This window comes from Myotis nattereri (genome assembly GCF_964212035.1).
Source record: "Myotis nattereri genome assembly, chromosome: 10".
Lineage (NCBI taxonomy): Eukaryota > Metazoa > Chordata > Mammalia > Chiroptera > Vespertilionidae > Myotis > Myotis nattereri.
In genome coordinates, this window is record NC_138085.1 from 27753456 (window position 1) to 27778886 (window position 25431).

A 25431-nucleotide genomic window follows, 5' to 3' on the forward strand; every position below is an offset into this window, starting at 1 on the left:
GCGGTCCCGGCGCGTGGGAGCGGCCTGTCTCGGTGTCCACGGAGGGCGGGTGGGCGGGCGCGGGGAGGGGCCCGCCACGTGCTGGCCGCGCGCCCGGCCCGGGGCTGTGGGCAGGGGGCTGGTGGGCGTGCGCCATCGTGGTCCTCTGTCCTCCGCAGGATGAGCCCTTGTCCCCGCGCGTCCTCGCCATGGCCTTCCGCGCCGCGCCGCTAGCCCCCCGGAGCCCGAGGTGTCCCGCACCGCAGATGCCCGCGCGCAGCGTATAGCAGCGGCCGGCCCGGTGTCTGCCGCAGTTTACAGTATTTAATTTTATATAATATATATTATTTATTAGAGCGTCTGTGATACCTCATACTCATTCTGTTTACACGCCTGAAAGCCGCGCAGCAGTAGTTCTTGTTAGTTTAAGGCCGCTGCTCCGGGGATGGCGTCCACCGCGGCCACGCTGGTGGCCAGCGCCGCGGCGGCCACGCTGATGGCCAGCACCGCGGCCACGGCCCCCGGCGGCCCGCTGGAGAAGTACCTGTGGATGCTGGTCCTGGGCTTCATCATCGCCTTCGTGCTGGCCTTCTCCGTGGGCGCCAATGACGTGGCGAATTCGTTCGGCACGGCGGTGGGCTCGGGGGTGGTGACCCTGAAGCAGGCCTGCATCCTCGCCAGCATCTTCGAGACCGTGGGCTCCGTCCTGCTGGGCGCCAAGGTGAGCGAGACCATCCGGAAGGGCCTGATCGACGTGACCATGTACAACACCACCCAGCACCTGCTGATGGCCGGCTCGGTCAGCGCCATGTTCGGTGAGTTCCTTGCGGGGCGCCCCTCACATGACTGCCTGCAGCCTGCGCCGCCTCCGTGATGGGGTTTTGTCATTGACTGAGTCAAACTTGACTGTGTTGCAGGTTCGGCCGTGTGGCAGCTAGCGGCTTCGTTTTTGAGGCTCCCCATTTCTGGAACCCATTGTATCGTGGGCGCCACCATTGGTTTCTCCCTGGTGGCTCAAGGGCAGGAAGGTGTCAAGTGGTCCGAACTGGTAAAAATTGGTATGTTTCATTCAGAGTGGCTTCTCAGTTCTTGTCCTCGCCCGTGGCATTGCCTCTGGGGAGTGTTGTGTTGAAGGGGCAGAGGGACAGGGTCAAATTGTGGAAACAGAATAGCACTAAAATGTAAAGTGCGTTTTGGTTCCTGACTTTTGTTAGTTGTTGATATTTGTTCTTCGTGTGTTCTATTCCAGTGATGTCTTGGTTTGTTTCTCCGCTGCTTTCTGGGATCATGTCCGGAATTTTATTCTTCCTTGTTCGGACATTCATCCTCCGTAAGGTAATTTTTCTCTCCCCCCCTTTTATGACCTTTAGGGGGTCTGGTATTCAAACCAGTAGCGTTCTTGCAGTGTAATTGGTGTGTAGGTACATGGCCTTGGGAAGTTGAAAAATTCTTTGTTCTGTACACCTTTTGTATGTTGCTAAGTTCTCTGCAAGAAGCAAGCTTTCACCAAGAGGGTGTTGGGGGGGGGGGGGGATTGAACGAACGCTTTGGCGTGCCAAGGAGAGACGGAGTGGAAAATCAGGGAAACGTATTTAAGGTGGTTTTGCCCAGCTTTGTGCAGATTACTACTTTAAACGACCATCATGCCGACTGTTTTGAATTGTAGGCTTGGGGTTCAACAATTCACAATGTCCCCTGTGGCTTTTTCTTAGTTCCACGTAAATGGAGTAGTTTGGGTCTACGTAGTTAATTCAGTAGAGCTGATTACCCTTATAACCTGTTTATAAGCTTCTAGGTGGAAACCCTACTTCTCACTGTGACTTAGACTCTAATTCCTTAGAACTGTTTTGTTTTTCTGGGCCAGAAAAAAAAAAAATCCAGAGAGCCATTTCATTTCCTGTCCACTTGAAAATGCCTTTTCGGGGACCGATAGCATTTCTTTCATCAAGAAGTCTGATGTGGGCTCCAAGGTGGACAACAAGGGGTGTTGTCATTGGACTGAGTTACAGTGAGAATAAATGCGTTTTTCTAAGAAAACAAAGTTGTCCTTTTTCTGAGGTAAATGGCTCTTAACTGTCCATTGTAAGCTCTTAAAAATGCTTCTAAGCTGTAGAAATCTGAGTGAAGGGAGATAAGTAGCTTTGCCCCCAGGGGAAAGAATATGTTCAGACCCACTCGTTTGGTCTAGTTGTAGGCTCCTCTAGGGAAGGAATTGTACCTCTTCTCTATAGAAACTGACTGGCATTAGTATGGAAGAATAAAGCCGTTCAGTGCTTTGCAAACTTGAAGCATTTGTAGCCTGGAATAATTTGAGAGTAAACAATTCATCGATACTGTCTCAGAGCTTGGTATTGTTTATACTGCAAGCTGGTATGACTACATCTACCTTCCCACTTCCCATAGCTGTCTCGTAGGACAATGTGATGCTCAAATCGGAGGCTTGCTAGTAGTCAGACCAGATGTTTTAGTAGTAGTAGTAAGTCACATCAGTGAACCAGGAGAATTGATAGAAAATCCCTTATTAGGGAGTCCTGCTTATATAAAGGTTTACACTGGGTCTCTGTTGATTAATGAGAAGCAGATGCATCTGATACTGGAGGGGTTATATGGGTCTTGGGACAAAACAAACTTGTCTTCTTTACGGGGAATGGTAGTGCTCTGAGGTACAAAGAGAGATTTTTGAGATGCCAGACCTCTTGTTTGAGGAATGCATGCTAGGTACTTTTATCCCCAGTTATTGAGAGCTTCAGTTAGATATATTAACTTCATTTTTAAAAAAAAGTGTTTTTATTGATTTTAGAGAGAGGGAGAAAGGGAGAAACATTGATCTGCTGTTCCTGCACGCCCCCTACTGGGGATTAAACCCATAACTTGGACGTGTTCCCTGACTGAGAATTGAACCCGTGACCTTTGGACCTTGATGCTCAACCAACTGAGCCACCCTGACCAGGGCTATATTAAGTTGTGTGCCAGGCCAGCACAGCCAAGGGTTCGGTGAGCCTGAGGGGGGCGGTGAAGGATGTAGAAAAGACAAAGAGAATAAGCTGGGTCTAAGACTCTAGGTGGATCTCCCGTGCCTGGCTAAGGCCACAGAGAGAGACCCAGGCAGCAAGCTGAGTCTTTATTTTATAGTCAGAGGTAAACAAGGTAGTGGTCACCATAGTTACAGCGTTCTTGTGAGTTTCACTTGTTTTGGCAGCACTTGCTGCACCTCCCACAGCCCATTAGCTACCCAGATAGGATCTAGGGAGCTCATAAGGTCAAGCTTAATTATGCTAAAGAGGGCTGTGCCCTCTAAGCTGGGACTTGTTTGTGGCTTTGCCAACAAGTCAGTCTGAGGCTTAACCCTACAGCTGCTCCCTACAAAGTTGTATGGGTATTAGGGTGGACATGATCAAGAATAATTGAAATAGTGTTTAAACCAAAATTGACTTTGAGGGTCTTCCTCACTTTCCTCCTTCCCCCACCCCTCCACCCGGGGGCATGCACTTCTGCACATATTCTGTGTCCATTCTATCAATAACCCGAGTTTTCATGCAATGAGTGACTATTTCTGGCTAGTTAGGTTTTAACTCTCAAGAAATCATCATTAGATGAGTAACTTTTGGGGGTCCTGGCTGTTAAAATTTTCCAATTTAAGTTTTTTTTTGTTTTGTTTTAAATATATTTTATTGATTTTTTACAGAGAGGAAGGGAGAGGGATAGAGAGTTAGAAACATCGATCAGCTGCCTCCTGCACACCCCCTACTGGGGATGTGCCCGCAACCAAGGTACATGCCCTTGACCGGAATCGAACCTGGGACCTTTGAGTTCGCAGGCCGATGCTCTATCCACTGAGCCAAACCAGTTAGGGCCCAATTTAAGTTTTTGTTTTGGAAGTTGACATTGAAATTACTTCTTAAAAAGTTTCCATTCTCTGAATGTCTGTTCCACGGGCATTGAGTAGTCTACTAGGGAAAAGCAGAATAGAGATGAGGTAATTCTGTTAACGCTATTGCCTGGGCAAGAGCCCTAGCCGGTTTGGCTCAGTGGCTAGAGCGTTGGCCTGTGGGCCAAACGGTCCCGGGTTCAATTGCCGTCAGGGGCTTGTACCTTGGTTGCAGGCGTCTCCCTGGCCTGTGCCCTGGTCAGGGCTCATTTGGAAGGTAACCAGTCGACGTGTTTCTCTCACATCAATGTTTCTGTCTTTCCCTGTCTCTCCCACTCTCCATAAAAAACAATGGAAAAATATCCTTCTGAAGATTAACAACAACAACAAAAAAGGACTGGCAATAAACAGGAATAAGGGAAGGGGAGGTTTTCCTGTGGAGTATTTAAATTCTAAATACTTTCAGCATTTTCCTTCCCTTCTATTGGGAATCACACTGGACATCTTTTCAAACTCAGAGAAACCTTTTTCTTTAGACAAAAGCTTACTGGAACATTCACTATGTAAAACAGGAACTGTTCTGGTTGAAGATAGGGAGTTATGGAGACCCCTCTCCCATCCCACATAAATGAATAAGACATGTTATTTCCAGATAAAGTTTTAAGGGATGTTCGATGGGTCATTTGGTAATATTTCATAAAATTGTTAGCCCTGGTTACTTTTTAGCCAGTGGGAAGAGGAGTGACTGCGAAGTCTGGAGTGAAAGGGAGCGGTAGATTGCTCAGGTTTTTCCTTTTACCCAGACTCTTAGGAACTTTTTTATTTTTTTAAACCATGAGCCTGTGATTTCATAATAAACTGGTAGTAGTGTCATTCATTCCCTATCCCAGGTAATTCATTACTGATTACTTTGGAATATGTAATTGAGCTATACAGAAAAGTAAACACAGCCCTACCTGGTTTGGCTCAGTGGATAGAACATAGGCCTGCGGACTGAAGGGTACCCGATTTGATTCCAGTCAAGGGCACGTGCCTGGGTTGTGGGCTCGATCCGCATAGGGGGCATGAGGGAGGCAGCTGATGGGTAATTCTCATCATTGATGTTTGTCTCTTCCTCTCCCATCCTCTCTGAAATCAATAAAAGTACATTTAAAAAAAAAGAAAAACAAATACATGGCTACTTCTTTTTGACCAACCAAGTACAGTTTGATTTGATATCAAAATACCAAGTATTATTTGAAAATCTGTTAAAAGAGAAGTCCCTACCTAAGTCTAGAACCCTAATGGGTTTTGATTGGGGGTAGGGTGGGTCTTAAGTTCCTTGAAGAGTTTTCTTCAAACCATAGATCTTTTTTTAAAAAATATATTTTATTGATTTTTTACAGAGAGGAAGGGAGAGGGATAGAGAGTTAGAAACATTGATGAGAGAGAAACATCAATTCAGCTGCCTCCTGCACACTCCCTACTGGGGATGTGCCCGCAACCAAGGTACATGCCCTTGACCGGAATTGAACCTGGGACCCTTCAATCCACAGGCCGATGCTCTATCCACTGAGCCAACCGGTTAGGGCCCATGGGTAGTTCTTAGTAGAAGAAAAATGTATACACCCCTCAAGTTCATAACCTATTGACTGCCCTTGGGGTGTGACCCACATTGTTGAGTCGCTCGGGAAAGCTTAACAGTCCCTAGGTTCTCTATGTTACTCTTGGTTTTTATTTTGGCCATTTACCTGTAGATAGGGGGGCTAAAACTCAGTGCTTTTCAGTAAGGGCCCATCTCTACTGACTTGGAGTGGCACCTTATTTTCTCTTGTTTCGTTGATCTTAAGCTAGTGCCTCCCTCTTCCCACTGGTTATTCTGGAAGCTTTAGGATAACTTTTGGGTCTTTATCTCTTTCTCTTCCTCCCCAAGATTTTCCATTGGATTGTGATCAAGATAGCAGTAAACCTATAGGTCAACATTTTTACAGGTTAGCCTTCCCATGTATTCAGATCCATGCTCTCATTCCTAAGTGTTCGACTTCCGTCTTTTCCTGTAAAATTAATACACATTTGTTGTAAGTGGAACTCTTCTTGTCTCCAGTCACACTGGCCTTTTTGCTGTTCTTAAACATTTCAAGTTTCGTCTCAGGGCCTTTGCACTGGCTGACATCGCTGTCTAGAATATTCTGCCCCAGGCCCCCACTCCCACCCCCATCTCACCAGGTAGCCAGGTAGCCGGCTCCTTCTCTACCCCTAAGTGTGTACATGGTTGTTGACTTAAATATTCGTGTCTTTGCTCCACTGATTCTTCCTTCCACCACCCCCCTCCCTGAATGAAAATGTACTCCTTCCATCATTTTCTCCTTACCCTTCTTTATTTTTCCTCAGCATTTGTCAGTACATTACATTGTTCTGTGTTAGAATGTAAATTTCAGTTCTGTGAGGGCAGGGGCATTGTCATTCACTTCTGTATTTCAGTGCCAAGAACAGTGCTCGGCACAGTCGGTTGAATGAGGGGTAATCTGGTGCACACTTGGTTTTTATCTTAGCACTTGGGTAAATAAATCATTAATAATGGTGTATTCATCAGGTGTCTAGATTAAGGTGGTTGTTATAGGTATATTCTACTACATAGCGTATTTGCAAGAAATTTTTACAGGTAAGAAATGTTCTAACATATCAAGGCCTGTTTCTTGACATCTCTTAACAAATGTCTAGTACGCCTTCAGGTGTGTGTTCAGATTTACGTCTGGAACCCTGAGTGTTAACTGATTTTTGGGGACATTACTGGTATAGGTAGTCTTGTTAAAAACTGATAAAACAAAAACTCAAAACAAAGAACACATAAACTTACTTCAGGAAGCTGTAAATTGGCCTTGATGAGCAGAGTTCCAGGAGCAGATGTAGGAAAAAGCCCAACTGGGCTCGGGAACTACTGTGGAGAAACAGCTGTTGGCATCGGAATTCCTGAACCTGTCCTTTTACAAGGTTGTATAGACATGGGCTCATTGTCACAGCTTTTAGGTATTGATCTTAACGTTATTTTACAGGCAGATCCAGTTCCTAATGGTTTGCGAGCTTTGCCAGTTTTCTATGCTTGCACGGTTGGGATAAACCTGTTTTCCATCATGTATACTGGAGCACCTTGTAAGTACATATCAAAATATTTAGATGTGAATTTAAAGTTGTTTACAAAACTTGCATTAAATGCCCAATTTACCCCTTTTTGCTTTACAGGGCTGAAATCTCCTAGAAGGTGGCTGGCCTGCACCCATTTCAGAAGGCTGCAGGCTAGTGTATGCTGAGTTAACCTAGATAGTTTTTCAACCAAAGAGACCTGCTCAGATTCTAAATCACTACAGACCTTTACTCTTTAGTCTTCACAGGACCCAAGATAATATGGTCTCTCTCCCTTTCTCCTATCTATGCCTAAATACTGGCATTGGTACTGGCCTCAACTGCTGGCTGCTGAAGAGTTCTTAGTTCTATTTGGTCTTCAATAATCAGCCATTTAGCACTGATTTGCTTGATATTTTCATTTTCTCTCCCAAATGGAGCCACTTTTATTTCTGCACTGATTTGCTTGATATTTTCATTTTCTCTCCCAAATGGAGCCACTTTTATTTCTAAGTACTAAATTTACTCCCCTAAACCTGCTTGGATGAGAAGAGTTGGGATGTTTAACACCTGGCCTTAAGTGCATGTGGAAGAAGAATTCATGCAGCTAAGAGGAAAAGTAATTTGTGAGAATGTAAAAATTGAAATACTCATGTTGGGGCTAAGGCAATTTATGGATTAAATTATGATGCATGTTTAATTTAGCAACTGAAAAAGATTGACAACTTGTAACTTGTCAGCAGGGCTATACCTACCTTGATCAGCTTGGTTGTGCTGTCTAGGTTTATTTGGCATGAGTGTCTTTGACCATTAATTCAGTGCTCCTGTCCTTTGACTGGAAGAAATACATGTATGTTGTTGCCCGGGACACATGTGCATATAGTGGGGGAGAGGGGAAAGGGAACTGGAAAGTATCTGGAAGCTACGTGACCTATGAGAATATTGATCTTCTTTAAAGCTTACTAGACACCTTGCCAAATGCTGCAGGCAAAGGAAAGCTTGGATGCAGCATTTCCATTGGTTTAAATTTGGTTCTTCATGCTAACCTAAGAAGTCTCCAAGAGACTCTAAGCCAACCGTGGGCAAACTACGGCCCGTGGGCCGGATTCGGCCCGTTTGAAATGAATAAAACTAAAAAAAAAAAAAAAAAAAAAAAAAGACCGTGCCCTTTTATGTAATGATGTTTACTTTGAATTTATATTAGTTCACACAAACACTCCATCCATGCTTTTGTTCCGGCCCTCCGGTCCAGTTTAAGAACCCATTGTGGCCCTCGAGTCAAAAAGTTTGCCCACCCACGCCTGCTCTAAGCACTGGTGTTTATGTAGCAGCAGCAGAGCTCATAGTTCAGTGAAATTAGAAACTTAATATTTTCAGTTGTTTTGAAAAGGGAACTTGGATATTTTTGCTCTGCCTTTTGTGGATCATTTACAAGAAAAACCAGTCTTATTTCCCTTTTTAAACTTGGAATGTGGGCAAATTTAAATTGTGATGGATATTGATTGCATTTTATGTATATTATAGTTTGTGTGGCTTTTCATGAGGAAGCTTGATAGCAGGAATTGAAATGAAAAGATTTGTAGTCATTATAAAACTTGCATTTTGAAGGGTTCTCAATTTACATACGACTTTAAAATAGTAATCATTTTTGAGGGGCCAGTAGAATTGTCATTTTATAAGTAATTTAATTCAAAATAAGTAAAAGAACGCAGAACAACCATAAGTAACTAAGCTCTTGGATAAACTAGAAATCAAAACATCTTTTAGGCTTAAATAGATTCTATGGTGTTTTGCTTCTGTCATAAATAATATACTAGAGGCTTGGAGCCTATTGACATTTCAGTGGTAAGCAGATGGAGACTGATATTACTGATCCCTGAGCCTTATGAAAAGGTAGACAAGTTTCTAAGATACAGCTTATGAGTGCAGCTACCACTAAATTATTTTTGTTTTGTGAAAGACTCCTTTGAACTGTTCTTATCTTTTGATAAGTAATATCCTTGTTTTCTGTATCTTAGTCTAAGAGATAATAATCTTGTTGTAAAGGATTTTGCTGGAGGATAGTACAGTGGCTGTGATAACCCCACAGAGAATTCTATCAGTATAACAGATGTGACTCTGGCACCTTCCTGTGTAATGTGCACAGCCACCATCTGGAGACGGGAGTGGGGTGGTTCCATTAACTTCCATAACTAGTAGATTCTCAGTATAGTAATCCCCATTATCTAAGGCAAAGAAAGGGAAAAGGCTAGTTTGTGAAGGCACTTGGGAGGCAGCAGTCTAGTAGGTATTGAAAGTGGGCCAGACTGGTGTGGGTGTCAGGTGACAACTAGATTTTCCTCCCAAGTCTGTATAGCCACGAGCGCAGTTGATCCTGTGGACCTAAAGCTGGCAGCTGCTGAAGGGCGATGGGCTGGCGTGGGGAACCTGAGTCCCCCTAGGAGGGTTTACACACTGTGGCAAGGGCTTTAGCCCTGGGGTTTTCAAGATGCACCATTTTATCTCCTAGTGCTGGGCTTTGACAAACTTCCTCTGTGGGGCACCATCCTCATCTCGGTGGGATGTGCAGTTCTCTGTGCCCTTATCGTCTGGTTCTTTGTATGTCCCAGGATGAAGAGGAAAATTGAACGTAAGTATCACATTGTAGCAGAAAATTTAACTTGAAATGTGCTATTTCTTTTTGTTTGGCCACCTATAAAATTCCAGTATTTGGATATATTGGCAATGTCAGAAATTTTAAATGAATATTTGAGGCTATGGGTTTATCAACCAAAGTATATTCTTACTGACTTAAAATTATCTGAGACTGGTCAGAGGGAATGTTGGACCTATGCTGTGGATACAAGCTGGGCATTTATTAGTGAACTGTACCTTAATCAGTTTCCAGTAAGAGCAAATGGACAGTGTAGACTACATTAAGTGAGAATACTTAAGGGTACATTAATGAAAAAAAATGATTTCATAGAGGAAATATTTACCCTAATTCTGTGTGGAACTTCGTATTTAGACATTGAAAGCTATGGCTGTCGTATATATCCGACCTCACAGTTCTCAGAATTGTAGCACAAATCCTGGAGGTGAACTTCTGCAAGTGTCCTTTAGCTTCATTTAGGCCATTGCTGCACACAGTTGTGCTGTAGTTAAACACTGAGTACATTCTGGTTAGTCTTAAATCTTGTATTCCTTTCCTTACTGGTGGAGTTCTCTTAGTACAGTCTTTCTCTGCCCTTTTCACTTGCAAATGCTCAGTGGGCGATGTGGTTTGCTGTTTGGAAGGGAGGCAGCACCGGCTGCAGTGGCCTTGGGAGCAGTGCTGCGTCATGCAGCTGCACCGAGCGCCTGCGCACAGTGGGAGCGAGGCTCAGTCCTGACTGACCTCGTTTCCCCTCAGTCTGGGAGAAGATGATACAAGTCTCCCTGATGTTTTATGCTCTGCTCTAGCTTGACTGTGATGCCTGAATGAGCATGTAGACTCTGGGCATTGGCTTGCTAGGCAGAAAATGTCCCTGCCTAGTTGTGGAATTTATCAAAGGCACATCTCTTTTACAGAAGTGGAAATTAGAGTTGTCATCTTCCATTGCCTGCACTGAGCTGTGTTGCTTCGCTTGAATTCATGGAGGGGTTTTTGGGGGAATTCCTTTTTTAAAAACATGAACTAGGTGCAGTCCACATTTCGATCTGTTGCCAGCCTTGGCTTGAGTTCCTTTCACTGCAGAACAGGTTGTCAGGGAACGAAGCATGGCCTCTGTGTAAAGGAAGGACACCACAGAGCCCACGGAGCCTTTGCTGCGTGGTCCTTCACTGAAAAGCTTTGCAGCCCCGATGCTAAGTGTCCTGCATTGTTGGTTTCCTCCCAGGAAAAACGAGACGTGGCAAATACAACAGGCAGGAAGATGATTCTGGATTTGTACTGAAGTTTACATATGTTGAGATGGACTGTTTTGAAATGGGGAAAGGGGAGATGTGGAACAACTGGGTTTGGTCAAAACCAAACAAAAATTTCTTCTTTTCTAGGAGAAATAAAGTCTAGTCCTTCGGTAAGCCCCTTAATGGAAAAAAAGAATAGCTTGAAAGAAGACCACGAAGAAGCAAAGTTGTCTCTGGGTGCCATAGAAACCCGGAGTCCCGTCTCCGAGGCGGGGCCTGGCCCCGCGCCCCTGCGGGCGGTGGTGGAGGAGAGGACTGTCTCCTTCAAGCTGGGAGACTTGGAGGAAGCGCCGGAGCGCGAGCGGCTTCCCAGTGTGGACCTGAAAGAGGAAACCAGCCTGGACGGCCCCATGAACGGTGAGTGGAATTTCTTCGGCGGGGGAACAGTTTCACTTTCCTGCCGGTGCAGAGGCTCACTGGTGCCTCGTGATGCTCTTGATGTTGATGTTTCCTTTTGGTCTTGGCCAGGTGCAGTGCAGCTGCCTAACGGGAACCTAGTTCAGTTCAACCAGGCCGTCAGTAACCAGATCAACTCCAGTGGCCACTACCAGTATCACACGGTGCACAAAGACTCCGGCTTGTACAAAGAGCTGCTGCACAAGCTGCATCTTGCCAAGGTGGGCGACTGCATGGGAGACTCCGGCGACAAACCCTTGAGGCGCAACAATAGCTACACTTCCTATACCATGGCAATCTGTGGCATGCCTCTGGATTCATTCCGTGCCAAAGAAGGTGAGCAGAAAGGTGAGGAGATGGAGAAGCTGACGTGGCCGAACGCAGACAGCAAGAAGCGAATCCGAATGGACAGTTACACCAGCTACTGCAATGCTGTGTCTGACATTCACTCGGCCTCCGAGATGGACATGAGCATCAAGGCAGAGATGGGCCTGGGTGACCGAAAAGGAAGTAGTAGCTCTCTAGAAGAGTGGAATGACCAGGATAAACCAGAAGTCTCTCTCCTCTTCCAGTTCCTGCAGATCCTCACAGCCTGCTTTGGCTCATTTGCCCATGGCGGCAATGATGTCAGGTTGGTGACTTTGAATCTTAGCGCTCATTCTGTTTTTAGACTGTTTACTTTTTTATAAGGCTATGCTTGTGGCTGCGGTGGTGATGCCATCTGTGAGACTGAATATCTAGGTAGGATGAGGTAATAGCAGTTAATTGACTTAATAAAACAAGCAGCAAAATTTTCTCTGGAGAGCTTTCTGTGGGTGGTAAACATATTGTTCAGAGAAGCCTTTTTGTCTATGGAGATGGGACTCAGTTCTTTGATAATAAATTTTGGGCTGTAAGGTAGAAAACAACATCTTTGCCTTGTGGGATGAGTTTGCAGGCTGTTGGCATTAGTTCTGTGGTTCATAAACTGTTGCAGCCCAGAGTTGCTTTAGGCTCCCTATGAGAAGACAGCCCCCACATGCATGGTGCCCCTCAGAGCAGCTCTCGTCTTGTGTATGTGGGTTCCATTCATTTTCTGTGAAACAGACCTATTTGCTAAGTGAGCTTCAGGCTTCATTCAAGACAACTATTAAGTTACGCAGTTTTCAGTTCTGTCTGAAAAGTTAATCTTTGCCCTCACTTTTCTTTTCAGCAACGCCATTGGCCCTCTGGTTGCCCTGTATCTGGTTTATAAAACGGGAGATGTATCTTCAAAAGTAGCAACTCCAATATGGCTTCTGCTGTACGGCGGTGTTGGCATCTGCATCGGTCTGTGGGTGTGGGGAAGGAGAGTCATTCAGACCATGGGCAAAGATCTGACGCCGATCACACCCTCCAGGTAAGCTGGGAAGGGGGTCTTGTTCCTGAGGTACACACAGCTGTGGTGCTGCCACATGAATCACTCTTTAGTTAAAGTGACCCAGTTTGTCTAAGTTCTTGATGATCTCACTGTTGCTGTGAACTTTTTAGGTTTAACTCCAGTGGTCTCACAATAATAACTTTTTCTGAGGAAGATAGGTCTGCTAAGAGTGAATTGCTGTATATACTCAGCCTTTGTTTTTTTATGATGGTCTGTTGCTTTTTTTTTTTTTTAAATCTTATTGATTTCAGAGAGGGAGGGAGGTGGGGAGAGAGAGAAACATCAGTGATGAGAGAATCACTGATGGGCTGCCTCCTGCACACCCCACACTGGAGATCGAGCCTACAATCTAGGCATGTGCCCTGACCAGGAATTGAACCGTGACTTCCTGGTTCATTGGTCAATGCTCAACCACTGAGCCACGCCTGCTGGTTGCCTTTGTTTTATTTGGGACCCAAGAAGGATGTCTAACAAAAGTCTTCAAAATAAAAGTGAATGTTGTTCGTGGGCTTCCACAAAACCTTACAACCTCATGCGTTAGAGAAGAGGGAGAAGAGAATTCCCATGGCCTGATTGAAAGGAGATTTTAAGAATTCTAGCCAGCTAAAGAGGTCCATGAGTGGGGCACAGCAAGTTGGCATTAATTTTGAGGTAGTGGTAGCTTATAAAAAAAACACCAAGTTTCATTCTTAACAAGTCATCTTTTTTTGTCCACAGTGGCTTCAGTATTGAACTGGCATCTGCCCTTACTGTGGTAATTGCATCCAACATTGGCCTTCCCATCAGTACAACGCATTGTAAAGTAAGTGTTATGTCACGTGCTATGTCATTTGAATGGTTCTGGTAATATGTAGGCTTTTAAAAAATACATATTTTTTATTGATTTCAGAGTGGAAGAGAGAGGGAGAGAGATAAAGAAACATCAATGATGAAAGAGAATCATTGATTGGCTGCCTTCTGCATGCCCTACACTGGGGATTGATCCTACAACCCGGGCATGTGCCCTGACCGGGAATCGACTCTTGACTTTCTGGTTCATAGGTTGACATTCAACCACCGAGCCACACCGGGTGGGCTAGGCTTTTTTTTTTTTTCTTTTCTTTTTATATATACTTTGGTTTAGAAACTTTTATGCAGTGGATCTTGAGGAGTTGTAAGTTCAGGACATGTGTCAAGAATATAAAGCCTTATCATAATATACCCCAGTTAACAAATTGAATGGTTGGGTTTTTATATTGCCTTCATTCTCCCACAGGTAATCTCCTTAATGCGTTATAAGTAAACCAGCTTTCCTGGGCTTGGTCTAGTTCAGCAGTTACCTACTTGAGGTCATGTGCCCCTTCACCAGAGCACCATTGGAATTAGTAACCAGTTCTCTTGCCTGTTTCTCTCCTAGGTGGGCTCTGTTGTGTCCGTTGGCTGGCTCCGATCCAAAAAGGCTGTTGACTGGCGACTTTTTCGCAACATTTTCATGGCCTGGTTTGTCACGGTCCCCATTTCCGGTGTAATCAGCGCTGCTATCATGGCGTTCTTCCAATATGTCATCCTGCCCTGACCGGTTTGGCTCAGTGGATAGAGCGTTGGCCTGTGGACTGAAGGGTCCCAGGTTCGATTCTGGTCAAGGGCACCAAAAATAAAAAAATAAAAGAAATATGTCATCCTCTGAGTGGAAGCTATTTGGGATGAGAATCGTGCCAGTGTTTGGACCGCCACAGCATTCCTGCTCCTCTGAACGATTACAGTGAGACAGGAGACCCAGGACAATCTACAGTTTGGGAGCTGTGGGAGGAAGTATTACTTGTGCTACATTTGCTTTTGTGCTAAATATGACTTGTCTCAAAATTAGCTATTTAAATAGCCAGGTTTCCACTGGTTCCTATTGGCTGTGACTTCCTGTACATATTTATCTACTTTTTGTACCCAGCTTCAATTCCATTATGTTTTAATGTTGTGTCTGAAGATAACTTGTGATTTTTTTTTTTTCTTAAACACCATTCAGAGCCATTTGACATATAGTGTGCTCTGGTTGGTGGTGTCACCAGCTTCTGCCTGAACACGCACAGGGATGTAACAACAAAAACATATCTGAAGCTTCCCTTGTAGCTCTTAGTCAAATAGTCATTTGCACTCTGCCCTCCTGTTGGCAGTGTCAGGTGGTTCTGTTGGCATTTGTGGCGTTTGTGGGGACGAGGTTGTTGGGCACAGTAAGAATTTAAATTAGTAACTTCCTGCAAGCAGTTGACTGACTGACTTATTGCTATGAAAAAATAGGAAGAAAAGCCTCTGGCAGTTGTGATTTCTTTAAGATTTCTGGCAATGTGGGATGGATGAATGGAGTGTGAACTTTGGGCAAGTTGGATGGGACAGCCTTCCATGTTCATCTGTCTACCTCTTAACTGAATAAAAAGGCCTACAGTTTTTAGATAATTGGTTGTCATGGTTTTTGTTCATATGTGAAGCATCGGGGCTCCTGATTAGTTGTCTTTATCCATTAACAAGTGACACCAATATCCGACTTCGGTTTTCTCCACTCCTCCCTGTTACGGTTCCTGTGATCTCACGACACATGACATTCTCTATGGGGACTGTTGGGAGTGTGGCATATTTCTCTTTAAAAACATTAAGTTTTTTTCAACTACAGTTAACATTCAATATTGTATTAATTTTAGGTGGATGCATTTTTCCTCATACTAGCATAACCTAGGCGTTTCACATTGGCACACACAGATCTCTTCACTGTTTTTAACATCCACAAAGTTCCCTGTTTGAACAGAGTATTTTGTGTTGTTAATTCTCACTCAGCATTTTTCCATTGATTTTTAGAGAGAGGGAAAGACAGAAACCTTGATGTGAGAGAAACACATCGATTGGTTGCCTCCTACACACCCTGACCAGGGCCCGGGCCGGGGAGGAGCCTGCAACCAAGGTACGTGCCCTTGACCAGAATCGAACCTGGGACTCTATGGTCTGCAGGCCAATGCTCTCTCCGCTGAGCCAAAACAGCTAGGACTGAATGGACTGTTGTATGATTGTTTTCCAGCTTTGCTGTTACAACGAATGCTCAGATGTGTGTGTGTGGCAGGCTCAGCTTCATTGAACAATCCTCGGTGTTGCTTTCTTTCGTCCTGACCATGATCTACTTTCCTTGGTCAGAATAGTAAATGGAAAGTGTAGCTTTGCAAACTAGGTTGATGGTTTCTGCCCCGAGAGCAAGTTTTAGGAAGATGCTTTTTGGCAACAGACTGTGCCTGGGAGATTAGACTTGTGCCTGAGGGATTAGACCACTGGTTGGGTACACGCTCCACAGCATCGTCAGTAAATGTTCATCAGGCTCTGCACTAGGCTCTTGATGCACATTTAGCCCTTGAGACTTGCGGTAGGTCTCACCCTTATTTTACAGCTGATGAAAGGGGCCTGGAAAACATCTGTGTTTCACAATACGTGCTAGCAGAGAGACAGTCTTTGGGGCTGGCTGGAGGTGGCCTTGTGTGGCTTTATTTGAGGAAGGTGGCTGGGGCTGTACTAACAGGAACCTGGTGCTATGCCCTGAACTGAGGTCCTGGAGGAGACCCTCTGAGTTTTAATACTGGCTTCCTCTCCTGGAGCCATATGACCTCACAGAGCCGGGCCGTCTGCTCTGGCGTGAAATGGAGATTAGTAAGCCTCCGACATTTTCCCTGTGACTCAGGAAAGGAGGGGGGCAGGTAGGGGGTGAGTATTTTTTTTTTTTAAGTTGTTTTATTGCTTAAAGTATTACAAAGGGTATTACATATGTGTCCATTTTATCCCCCCGCCCTAGACAGTCCCCTAGCCTCCCCTAAGGGGGTGAGTATTTTTAAATCAAGGTTGTGTGCATATGAAGGAGTCAGGTGGTTCAATAAGGCTTGTAACAACAATGGATCTTCCATCCCTGTTTTTTCCTTTCCTAAGGCACCCGCTTTTAACCCTGGTTCCTGTGTGTCTCGGTGTTAGCCTTCCCTTCTGCATACACAGACCCTAACCTCCCACCATCACTTTGGTAAGATCAGTATTCTGAGCATTTGAAAGGTAGTGCTGAGCTGCTGAGTCATACAGTGACGCTACCGTGATCACTTCCTGACATTTTGTTGTCCTGTTCTTGTCACTAATTGATCTCAAAACTCCCAGTTGTCTGATTTTGTCTCGGGGACCATCAAAAGCGACAGGCATGGTCTCTCTCCATCGTGGAAGGAAGCCTTACTCACAGCTTCTCATCTCATCTGGACAAGTTGTATATCTGTCCTGAAATCTTCCTCATCCTTCTGGGCATTTCTTTTACCTCCTTTGTTAAATTTCCCATTTCCCGTAGCCCGTTTTTCATTTTTTTTTTCTTTTGGCTTACTCCCTTGCTTTTGTGGAGAATGTCCTCTAGCAGCTTCCTGAGAAAGAGCTGGGGAGGAGTTTGTTGAGACCTTGTGTGTCTGCACGTGTGTTTATTCTGTCTTCACATTTAATTGGTCATTTGAGTGTAGAGTCTAGGTTCGAAATAATCCCCCTTCAGGAATTGAGGGCACTGCGTTGGTGGAAGTCTGAACCCTTTCTGATGACTTGGTGCGTGTGCCCCGCCTTCCTTGCCGGAAGCTTGTTGGGGTATTTACTCCTTAGTGTGGCTAACTTGACAGTGCAGAGGTGGTTTATTCTTCAGTGGACTGAGCACTCACTCCTGTGAAGCCCAGAAATTCACATCCTGCAGTTCTAGGAACTTCCTGAATTACTGTGATATCCTCCACACCTTTTTCTTTTTTCTCCTAAGCTATTGAACGAGCCCTTTAATTTCCCATTTTTTTGCTCAATACATTCTTACTTCTCTGACCTTGTCCTTTATGTCCTATTTCATGGATGCGATCAGTACCTTTTTCTTAAATATTAGTGGTAATTTTAATTTGTTAACATGGTTCCCATTTTTGGCTCTGGCTTTTGCTCTGGTCTGTGTCCTGCCACGGCTTTCCTTGGCTGCCGGGTGCTTTTTGATCTCATATTTAAGAGCAGAAAGAAGTGCTGGTGGGAAGCTCAGTGCGCGGGCGGTGCTGGTGGGACTGTGGCGCCTTCGTCTCAGGCAGTGCTTTTCCACTAGTTGTGATTTTTGTGGCAATATGTCAAAATATTGGCAATATTGAGACTTCTGGTTGTCACAGTTGGGGGATGCTACTGGCCCGAGAAATCTTGCTATGAACACCCTACAGTGTACAGGGGCCCCACACAAAGACGTAACCCGGACTAAAATGTCGAAAGTGTTGAGGGAGAGAAACCCTGGGTGAGGTGATCCCAGAGAAGAGCCAGGTCTCAGTGTGACTCAAATCTGTGGGGCTGGCGGGGAAGAGGTCACTGTTCAACTGCGAAAGTAGGTTTACAGCTGTGAGTATGCAAAAACAGTTTATTCTTACATTATTACTTGTATTATTTTCCATACCAGCAACTGTAAACCTACTTTTGCCCCACCCTGTGTTTCTCTGTTTCCAGCACCGGTAGTTCCGCTTCTACATGCACGGATTCTATACCACCAGTTTGGGTAAATAACCCAGTCTCCCAGCAACGTGGTTCAAATTTCAGGTGCTGTGGCATAGGCACTAACTCGAATGCTAGCTCTCCAGCCCAGAAAGCACACCTGCAGAGCCGAGGCGCATCGGCACCAGTGACCTGCCCAGGTCCCCCCTCATCTGTGGGTGGCTGCTTGCTGCGCATCTGTTACTCTGCTCACTCGATGACGGAGCTCTTGGCGTCGCCTCCTGTTCTCCCAGCGGTGGGGAGGGCTGCAGAGATAGGGCTTTTAGTGCCCCTGGTGGGTTAGCTCCTCATTCTCTTCGGGACTAGGACAAAAGTATCAAAACGTGCTTTTTTACTGTCAAACACAGCTCTCATCAATTCGGCCAGTGGACAAAGAGGTTATTTCCACTTCTCATGGACTTTTGGACAGGCTATTGCTGCTACGACTGGAGATTTTACAATTTCTTTAGCTGAGGTTTGGAAGAAATCGAAAGCATCGTAGCAAAAAGTGACAGTAATGCACAGTGTGGCAGAATTCAAACTGAACATAAACTGGCTTGTATTTGACCATGGAAAGGCTGGCGCTGCTGCTGTGAGGAAGTTGGTGAAGGTGACCTTGTCAACATGAGGGAGGAAAGGGTGCAGATGTCTCGGAGGAAGTGACTGATGGGACTTCACACGCAGGGACTTCTCAGAGATGGTTCACAGCAGTGAGAAAAGGTCTGATGTGGGAAGCCCATCCCCAAACACTTCCATCCCAATATTTCTAATGATTTAAGTCAGCGGGCTAAGTAAATAGTAGCTTAGCTATTTTTTGATTTCCATATACATTTATAACTGTCATCTAATGTTTTGAGAAAAAAATTTTAAAGCTCATGGGACGACCATCTTACCTAATAACAGTTGGTTATTAGACCACCTTGCATGGTCACATTTGTGGACCCACAGCTACTGTGCAGAGCGAGGGCGGCCTTTGTGTTACGTGCCCTCAACTCTGCCCACTGTTTCCCAGCCCATGGGCCCTCCATGGTGCCCTTTGTAAAATAAACGTCCAGTCTGATGCCACGCGGAAGACCATGCCTGGCCGCAGTGTGGGGCACAGGCGTGGTGATTGCAACTGTACATGAAAATAGAAGAGTACAACGAGCCGCGGGCACCAGGCGCCCTCCATCCAGCTCCAACCACAGTCAGCATTCTGCTCTCGCGTCTGCTTCTCCCTCTCAGAAACATTTTTACCGGAGCATTTTAAACCTAATATCATCGGACCTGTATATTACTTGAAGCTAGATCTAAAGGTAATGTTTTGTTTTTAAATGTCACCACAGGAGCCCTGACTGCTTCCTAGACTTCGAGTGACAGCGTTTCAGGGGCCACCTTAGCCTCGGCCGTCTCAGGCTGGTCCCTTGTCCCCATGTGCTATCCCGCTGCCACAGTTCAGTGGTTTTGTCTCCTAGCCCGATGACTGTGATACCCTTGTAATTAACTAGTTACTAATAATAGAAAAGGAACAAAGGGAAGACCAGACATAGACATGGTCCCTGCAAACCACAGGGAGGGAAACACAGGGAATTTAGGGGCATCCCCAGGAAAGTTGAGATGACAAAGGGAATATGACTTGCTTGTCAGTCACACCTGGGAACAGAGGTCATTGGCCAGAGTGGGTGTGAGATATATAATCCCCTAAACAAATTCACTCTCTTGGTTCCTCTTGGCATGCTTGGCTCATGGCTCGTGGCTCATGCTCGGCTACCTGGCACAGACCCCACACACAATGGACTAAATGGACTGCAGCTAGCCTTTGCTGTCCTGGACCCAGCGCAACATGGAATGGAAACTCTGAACACTGACTTTGCTTCTAGCTTTACTGAAACCCAGATTATACTTCTACAACTGGAAATAAAGCTTTCTACCATACCTCATCCTCCCGTGCAAGTCTCAGAAAATTCCTTTTCTCGGGATATCATTAGAGGTCCACCTCCAGCAACATCCAGTGGGAAAGGGGGCCCCCACTTGGTCTGGTAACAACTGTGTCTCTACAATAGCCCCTTACGGCCATTTCGGTGGTGTTTCAGGGGGAGTTTAAGGTCAATGTTTCAACCTGTTTTTACCTAGGAATTCTTGACTAGTTGATATTTTAGTCATTTATTTGTTTTAATCATCTGAGGATTTTTTTCTTTTTTAAAAAAAAAAATATTGATTTTTTACAGGGAGGAAGGGAGAGGGATAGAGAGTTAGAAACATCGATGAGAGAGAAACATCGATCAGCTGCCTCCTGCACATCTCCCACTGGGGATGTGCCCGCAGCCAAGGTACATGCCCTTGACCGGAATCGAACCTGGGACCCTTGAGTCCGCAGGCCAACACTCTATCCACTGAGCCAAACGGGTTAGGGCCTGAGGATTTTTTTCAATTCATTTTTTAGGGACAGTGGAAGGAAGAGGAAGAGACAGAAACACTGATGTGAGAGACACATCGATTGGTTGCCTTCCGCATGCCCCCAAGCAGGGCTGGGAGCCTGCAACTGAGGTATGTGCCCTTGACTGGAATCAAACCCGGGACCCTTCAGTCCTCAGGCTGACGCTCTATCCACTGACTAAGCTAGAGCTTAGTCTTTTTTTTTAAGTGAAAAATTTATTGGAATGTTTAAATTGAAAATTTTTGAACAATTAAGCATAGAAGGTAGAGAATGAGAGAACCTTGCATGCTTTTCCGTTTCCCTGTTCTATTACCCAAAGGTAACTGTCAGTGGCTTGCATGTCTTCTAAGGCATTTTGCCTGTACATATGTGCACATACGTGTGCATGTGGGCACAAACACACCACACACAGAGTCATTCTGAGAGAGGAAGCTGCTGCTTCCTTGGTAAAGCCCTTTTAGTGTCTAAAAGTTCAGTGGTGTCAGAATGAGCAGGTCAGTGTTGAGTCACCTGGTTAACCCCCTGCAGTGGCTTATATAATCCTGCATTGTGTACTTGCAAGTTACCATCGTCTTTGCAAGCTGGGCTAAGCTTTGGGCTAAGCTGGGGCTTTCAACAGTTCATTTCCTTATTGGCAAGGAAATAAAGGATTTGTTCTCACCCTACCTTACTCTTGACTTCCGGCAACTTAAAGCTGCTTAGAGTCCGAAGGTGACATGCTCACTAAAAGCTGGGCTGTGGTGTTTCCTATAAAATCCACTGGCCTGGGGACACCCGGTCTATTAACCCCTCTCTACTGTGTTTGTGCAGTACATATGACTCACAAATATCTTTTTTTTAAATGTGTTTTTTATTGATTTTAGAGAGAGAGGAAAGGAGAGGGAGAGAGGGATAGAAACATTAAAGATAAGAGACTCATTGATGGGCTGCCTCCTGCATGCCCTCTACTGGGGATCGAGCCCCAAACCCAGGCATGTGCCCTGACCAGGAATTGAACTGTGACCTCCTGGTTCATGGGTCAATGTTCAACCACTGAGCCACACCAGCCGGGCCGATTTGCAAATATCTTTGCCAATGATTTTCTCTTGTCTCACACCTGATCTTGCTCATCGCTCTAAATTTCAGTAAGGCTACCGCACTCCTGTCCCGAAGTGTGAGAGTCATTTCTCTTTAGCCCTGTTCCTCTGCCTCTACTTGAGAGGCCTAAATCCTAATTCTTTAACGATCCTCTTTTCAGCTGGGGCCCTGAGATGTCTGGAAAGCTTGGAAGGGTCAGCCAGCTGGAGATCTTGGAGGTGCTCCTCCCAAACTGTTACCTTTGTGGCAGATGGAGACATCAGACCCTTAATCGCTGTTTCAAATAACTACGAAAATGAAACACTAGAGCTGCTGATTGGTCCTCTGCCTTTCTAGCCTTCCATTCTATTTAGACAGGATGCGGGTTTCCTCGCCTCATCTGAACAGGCTGGGGTGCAGGGCAGAGGAGCCAGACGGTGGTGTTCTGGGGACGGGGATGGCTGCATTCCCAGCACGGCCTCCCCTCCCAGGGTAGCACTGCTGAAGACCCAGATAGAGGCGCCTACCTCCCATTCATTCTATTTCTAGAAGCCAGCAAATGCTCTCTAATTGCAGGCTTGGGCGAACGCCTCAGCAGTGTTTCTCACTGTGCTAATTGGTAAAATATAATTTTCAACTCACTGTGTCCTGCTTTGCAAAATAATAGTTGGCAGCTGAGTTGCCAATTTGGTTCCTAAAGTGAAACTGCTTTTTAGTTTAGCATTAGGGATAATGGGCCTTTGGAAATCCCCGGGAGACCTGTGCTGTGTACGAGGACCATTAGAGTTCACGTTTCCGCCTATGAGAACCAGGCGCCTATTGATCTGATGTCTTTTCCTGGGCTCTTTTATTAAATTAAATTTCAATGGTGAATTTTGGGGGGCCGGCTTCTGGGAACATTAGTCAATACTGCCCATTAGTCGGGTCCTATGATGGGCCTGTGTGCTCCTTATTGAATTGGAAGGGAGGTCATTTTCTTTGGGCTGAGACGTTAGCTTCTGGCAGGCTCTCCGTCAGCCTCAAGGTGGTTGGCCTCGCCAGCTTTCTGGAAATACTGTCAGCTTGTGAGTGTGAAGTTGGTGTGACACTTGGCTTTTCTTAGAGTGGCTGTTGTGTCCACGGAGAATCGCTATCTGGCACAGAGAAAGGCTTTAAATTGAAAGTTTAATCTCTCTAAGCTTCAGTTCCCTTGTCCAAAGATTGGTGATAATAATTGTACTGATGTTACCAGATTTTTATGAGGATTCAGTAAAATAATGCATGTAAAGTGTGCAGTGCCCGATACTTCATAAATCGTGTTTATTAACTAATCTAATCATGCAAGTAAATGTAGGTAACTTTTCTTGATATGGTTCAACTTGACACTGATACCTTCTTTGACTGGGGTATGACAGGTAATTTTCCTTAATGATACCTTCATTTCTTAAATCTGAAATGAAGAACTTAATTGAATGGATTGCCTTTGAAGGCAAGTCTATAAGACACTGTATAAATTAGGATTAGGTTAAACCTAATGGCAGAAAATACCAAGAACAGAGAAGACAGTTTATTTCTCCCCCAAGTGTAAGAAGCCCGGTGCTGTTACAGTGGTGCCCTGGTCTCCCGGGTAGGGAGGCGGGCTCCACCTTCACCATGTGGTGACTGCCTCGAGACCCCAGGCCCCAAACTGCCAGCTGCGGTCATTGGTAATGTAACCGATAAGTCTGCTCACTCAAAGTCCTGATGCCTCGTGAGGTAAAGTACACATCAGAGGGTGGGATATGAGCCCCACTCTTGGTACCAACCTCTGCATCGGAATCCAATCAGAAGATGGGACTCATAGGTGTTTAACAGAATTTAGTTAAAGATGGAAAGTGTTAACTGGGTAACTGAAATGGCCCAAAGCAAACGCTAAGGTGTCATGGAGGTAGCAACTATGGAGGCTGGGGGAACAGACAAGACGTTGGAGCTATTAAAACTTTAGGAGCTTGGCCCTGGCCGGCTTGGCCCAGTGGATAGAGCATTGTTGGTCCTCAGAGTGAAGGGTCCCAGGTTCGATTCTGGTCAAGGACATGTACGTTGCTTGCAGGCTCAATCTCAGGCCCTGGTTGGGGCATGTGCAGGAGGCAACCAATCGATGTGTCTCTCTCACATCAATGTTTCTCTCTCTGTCTCTCCCCCGCCCTTCCACTCTCTCTAAAAACCAATGGAAAAATATCCTCGTCTGAGGATTAACAACAACAACAATAACAACAACTTTAGGAGCTTGGAGAGGAGCCCTGTGAGGCTGATAGATCTCTGGGGAAGCGGCACCGGGTGGCTGGTGCTGACGTCTCAGCGTGGAAGGGTCGGTGGGCCTAGGGCCCATACCTGAGGAGGGCATGGTGGCGGCTGGTGACTTTGAGAGGCTGACTGTGAGGGCTGCCAATCTGTAAACAGAATCAACTGCTGCAGAGGAAGGAACTGCTGCATCAGAGTGAAGCAATGTGAGGTGGCTGCACAGGGACAGGAAGTGAACAAGCAGGAAGTTGGTCTCCGCAGGTTCCTCTCAGCTCCCCTGTTGCAAACCACAGCAGGGGAGCAGCTGCAGACCAAGGTGCTCCGAGGGTCCTGGCCCAGCGTCACCCCAAAATGCAGAGGCTTAACAACTGGCACAGGGGTGTCTGCCAGATCTCTCCACTTTAAAAGTATCTTTGGCATTGAAAAAAAAAGTGCCTCATCTCGGGGTGAAACTTTCAGATTGTGTGACTTCCCAACAGTCTTTTGTTCAGTGGCCTTGGTGTCCACGGATGAATCTGGTAGCTGTAAAATGGTGATTTTCTCTTTTTCTCGATCCTGATCCTTGTCCTTTATTAGTTGGCATTCCTTAGTGAAGGAGAGCCTTCCCGCCTGTCCCCTGTTCCCTGCCCTGAGAAATGTGGTTTTCGGTTGGGTGGCCATATGCCCAGATGGAGTTGTCCACTGGGAACAGGGGGAGAAGATACTGGCCCTCCATCCCAGTTCCAAACAAGCCATCCTATCCCTGCAGTTGCATCCCTGATTGCTTGAGCTGTACAAGCTCCAGAAGGGATGGGAAGGAATTAGTGTTTTGTACAGGAAAACATGAGGGAACACAACAGGACTTCACTGGGGGCTTCTGTCTCAGGGAGGCCCACATAGGCTGGGGTCGTCAGCCTTGTCTGGGCATCGGCCTCGCCTGCAGAGCTGGGGCCTGGGCAGAGCATTGTGGTATCACTGGTCTGGGAGAGACCCGGGCATCAGGAGTTTAGGAAGCTCTCCTGAGGATTCCAGCAGGCGTGGAGGCTTGAGAACCCTAAACCAGGAGCCAGCCTGCCCACACGGGGTGAAAGTGTGCTCTTCCTTACGCTCCATCAGGTGGGATGAAGGAACCAATGAGATTTACTGGCATGTCTTGCTGTCCAATCAGCATTTTCAAAACTCTGCCCACTGTTAGTGTTTGACCACCTGGTACATTTGATCTCTCCCTTTCAAAAAAGAGTTGACTGTTCTCATAATGCTGGCCCAGATTCAGGCACCCAGGCTAAGAGTGCGTCTCATGACTTCAGTCACAAACTCATCTGAGCTTCTGTAAAACGGGAGCATGCTTTTCCGCCTTAAGATGGAGTGAATCCAAAGGTGAATAAATGCTCAGGGGTGGGCTGTGGGAGTGGAAGTGGCAGCAGTTGCTACTCTATGCTGAGCCTCTGGCACCCCCATGCACACCCAGCACTGGGCTGCACACTTAGCATAACGCGGGCCTTCATAAAAATTTGATGTGAACTATTTCAGGCATAGAAAAGGCTATCTATA

General features: G+C 45.8%; 1 protein-coding gene across 8 annotated transcripts; it reads left to right on the forward strand.

Moving 5' to 3' along the window:
- Positions 1-262: 262 nt before the first annotated feature.
- On the forward strand, positions 263-15095 carry SLC20A1 (solute carrier family 20 member 1). 8 transcript variants are annotated; one of them, XM_081101242.1, is made up of 11 exons: positions 312-794; positions 897-1037; positions 1229-1314; positions 6880-6976; positions 7067-7125; positions 9456-9575; positions 10961-11230; positions 11342-11900; positions 12462-12647; positions 13386-13470; positions 14065-15095. In XM_081101242.1, the coding sequence occupies exons 6-11, from the start codon at positions 9557-9559 to the stop codon at positions 14221-14223; spliced, it is 1278 nt and encodes a 425-aa protein (XP_080957368.1). In that variant the 5' UTR covers positions 312-794; positions 897-1037; positions 1229-1314; positions 6880-6976; positions 7067-7125; positions 9456-9556; the 3' UTR covers positions 14224-15095. The 8 variants fall into 8 exon arrangements, 7 of the variants coding, with proteins under 7 accessions (XP_080957367.1, XP_080957373.1, XP_080957368.1 ...); XM_081101243.1 differs by having other exon boundaries at positions 416-794; positions 7067-7565; XM_081101244.1 differs by lacking the exon at positions 312-794 and adding an exon at positions 7444-7580 and having other exon boundaries at positions 1017-1037; positions 7067-7385.
- Positions 15096-25431: the final 10336 nt, after the last annotated feature.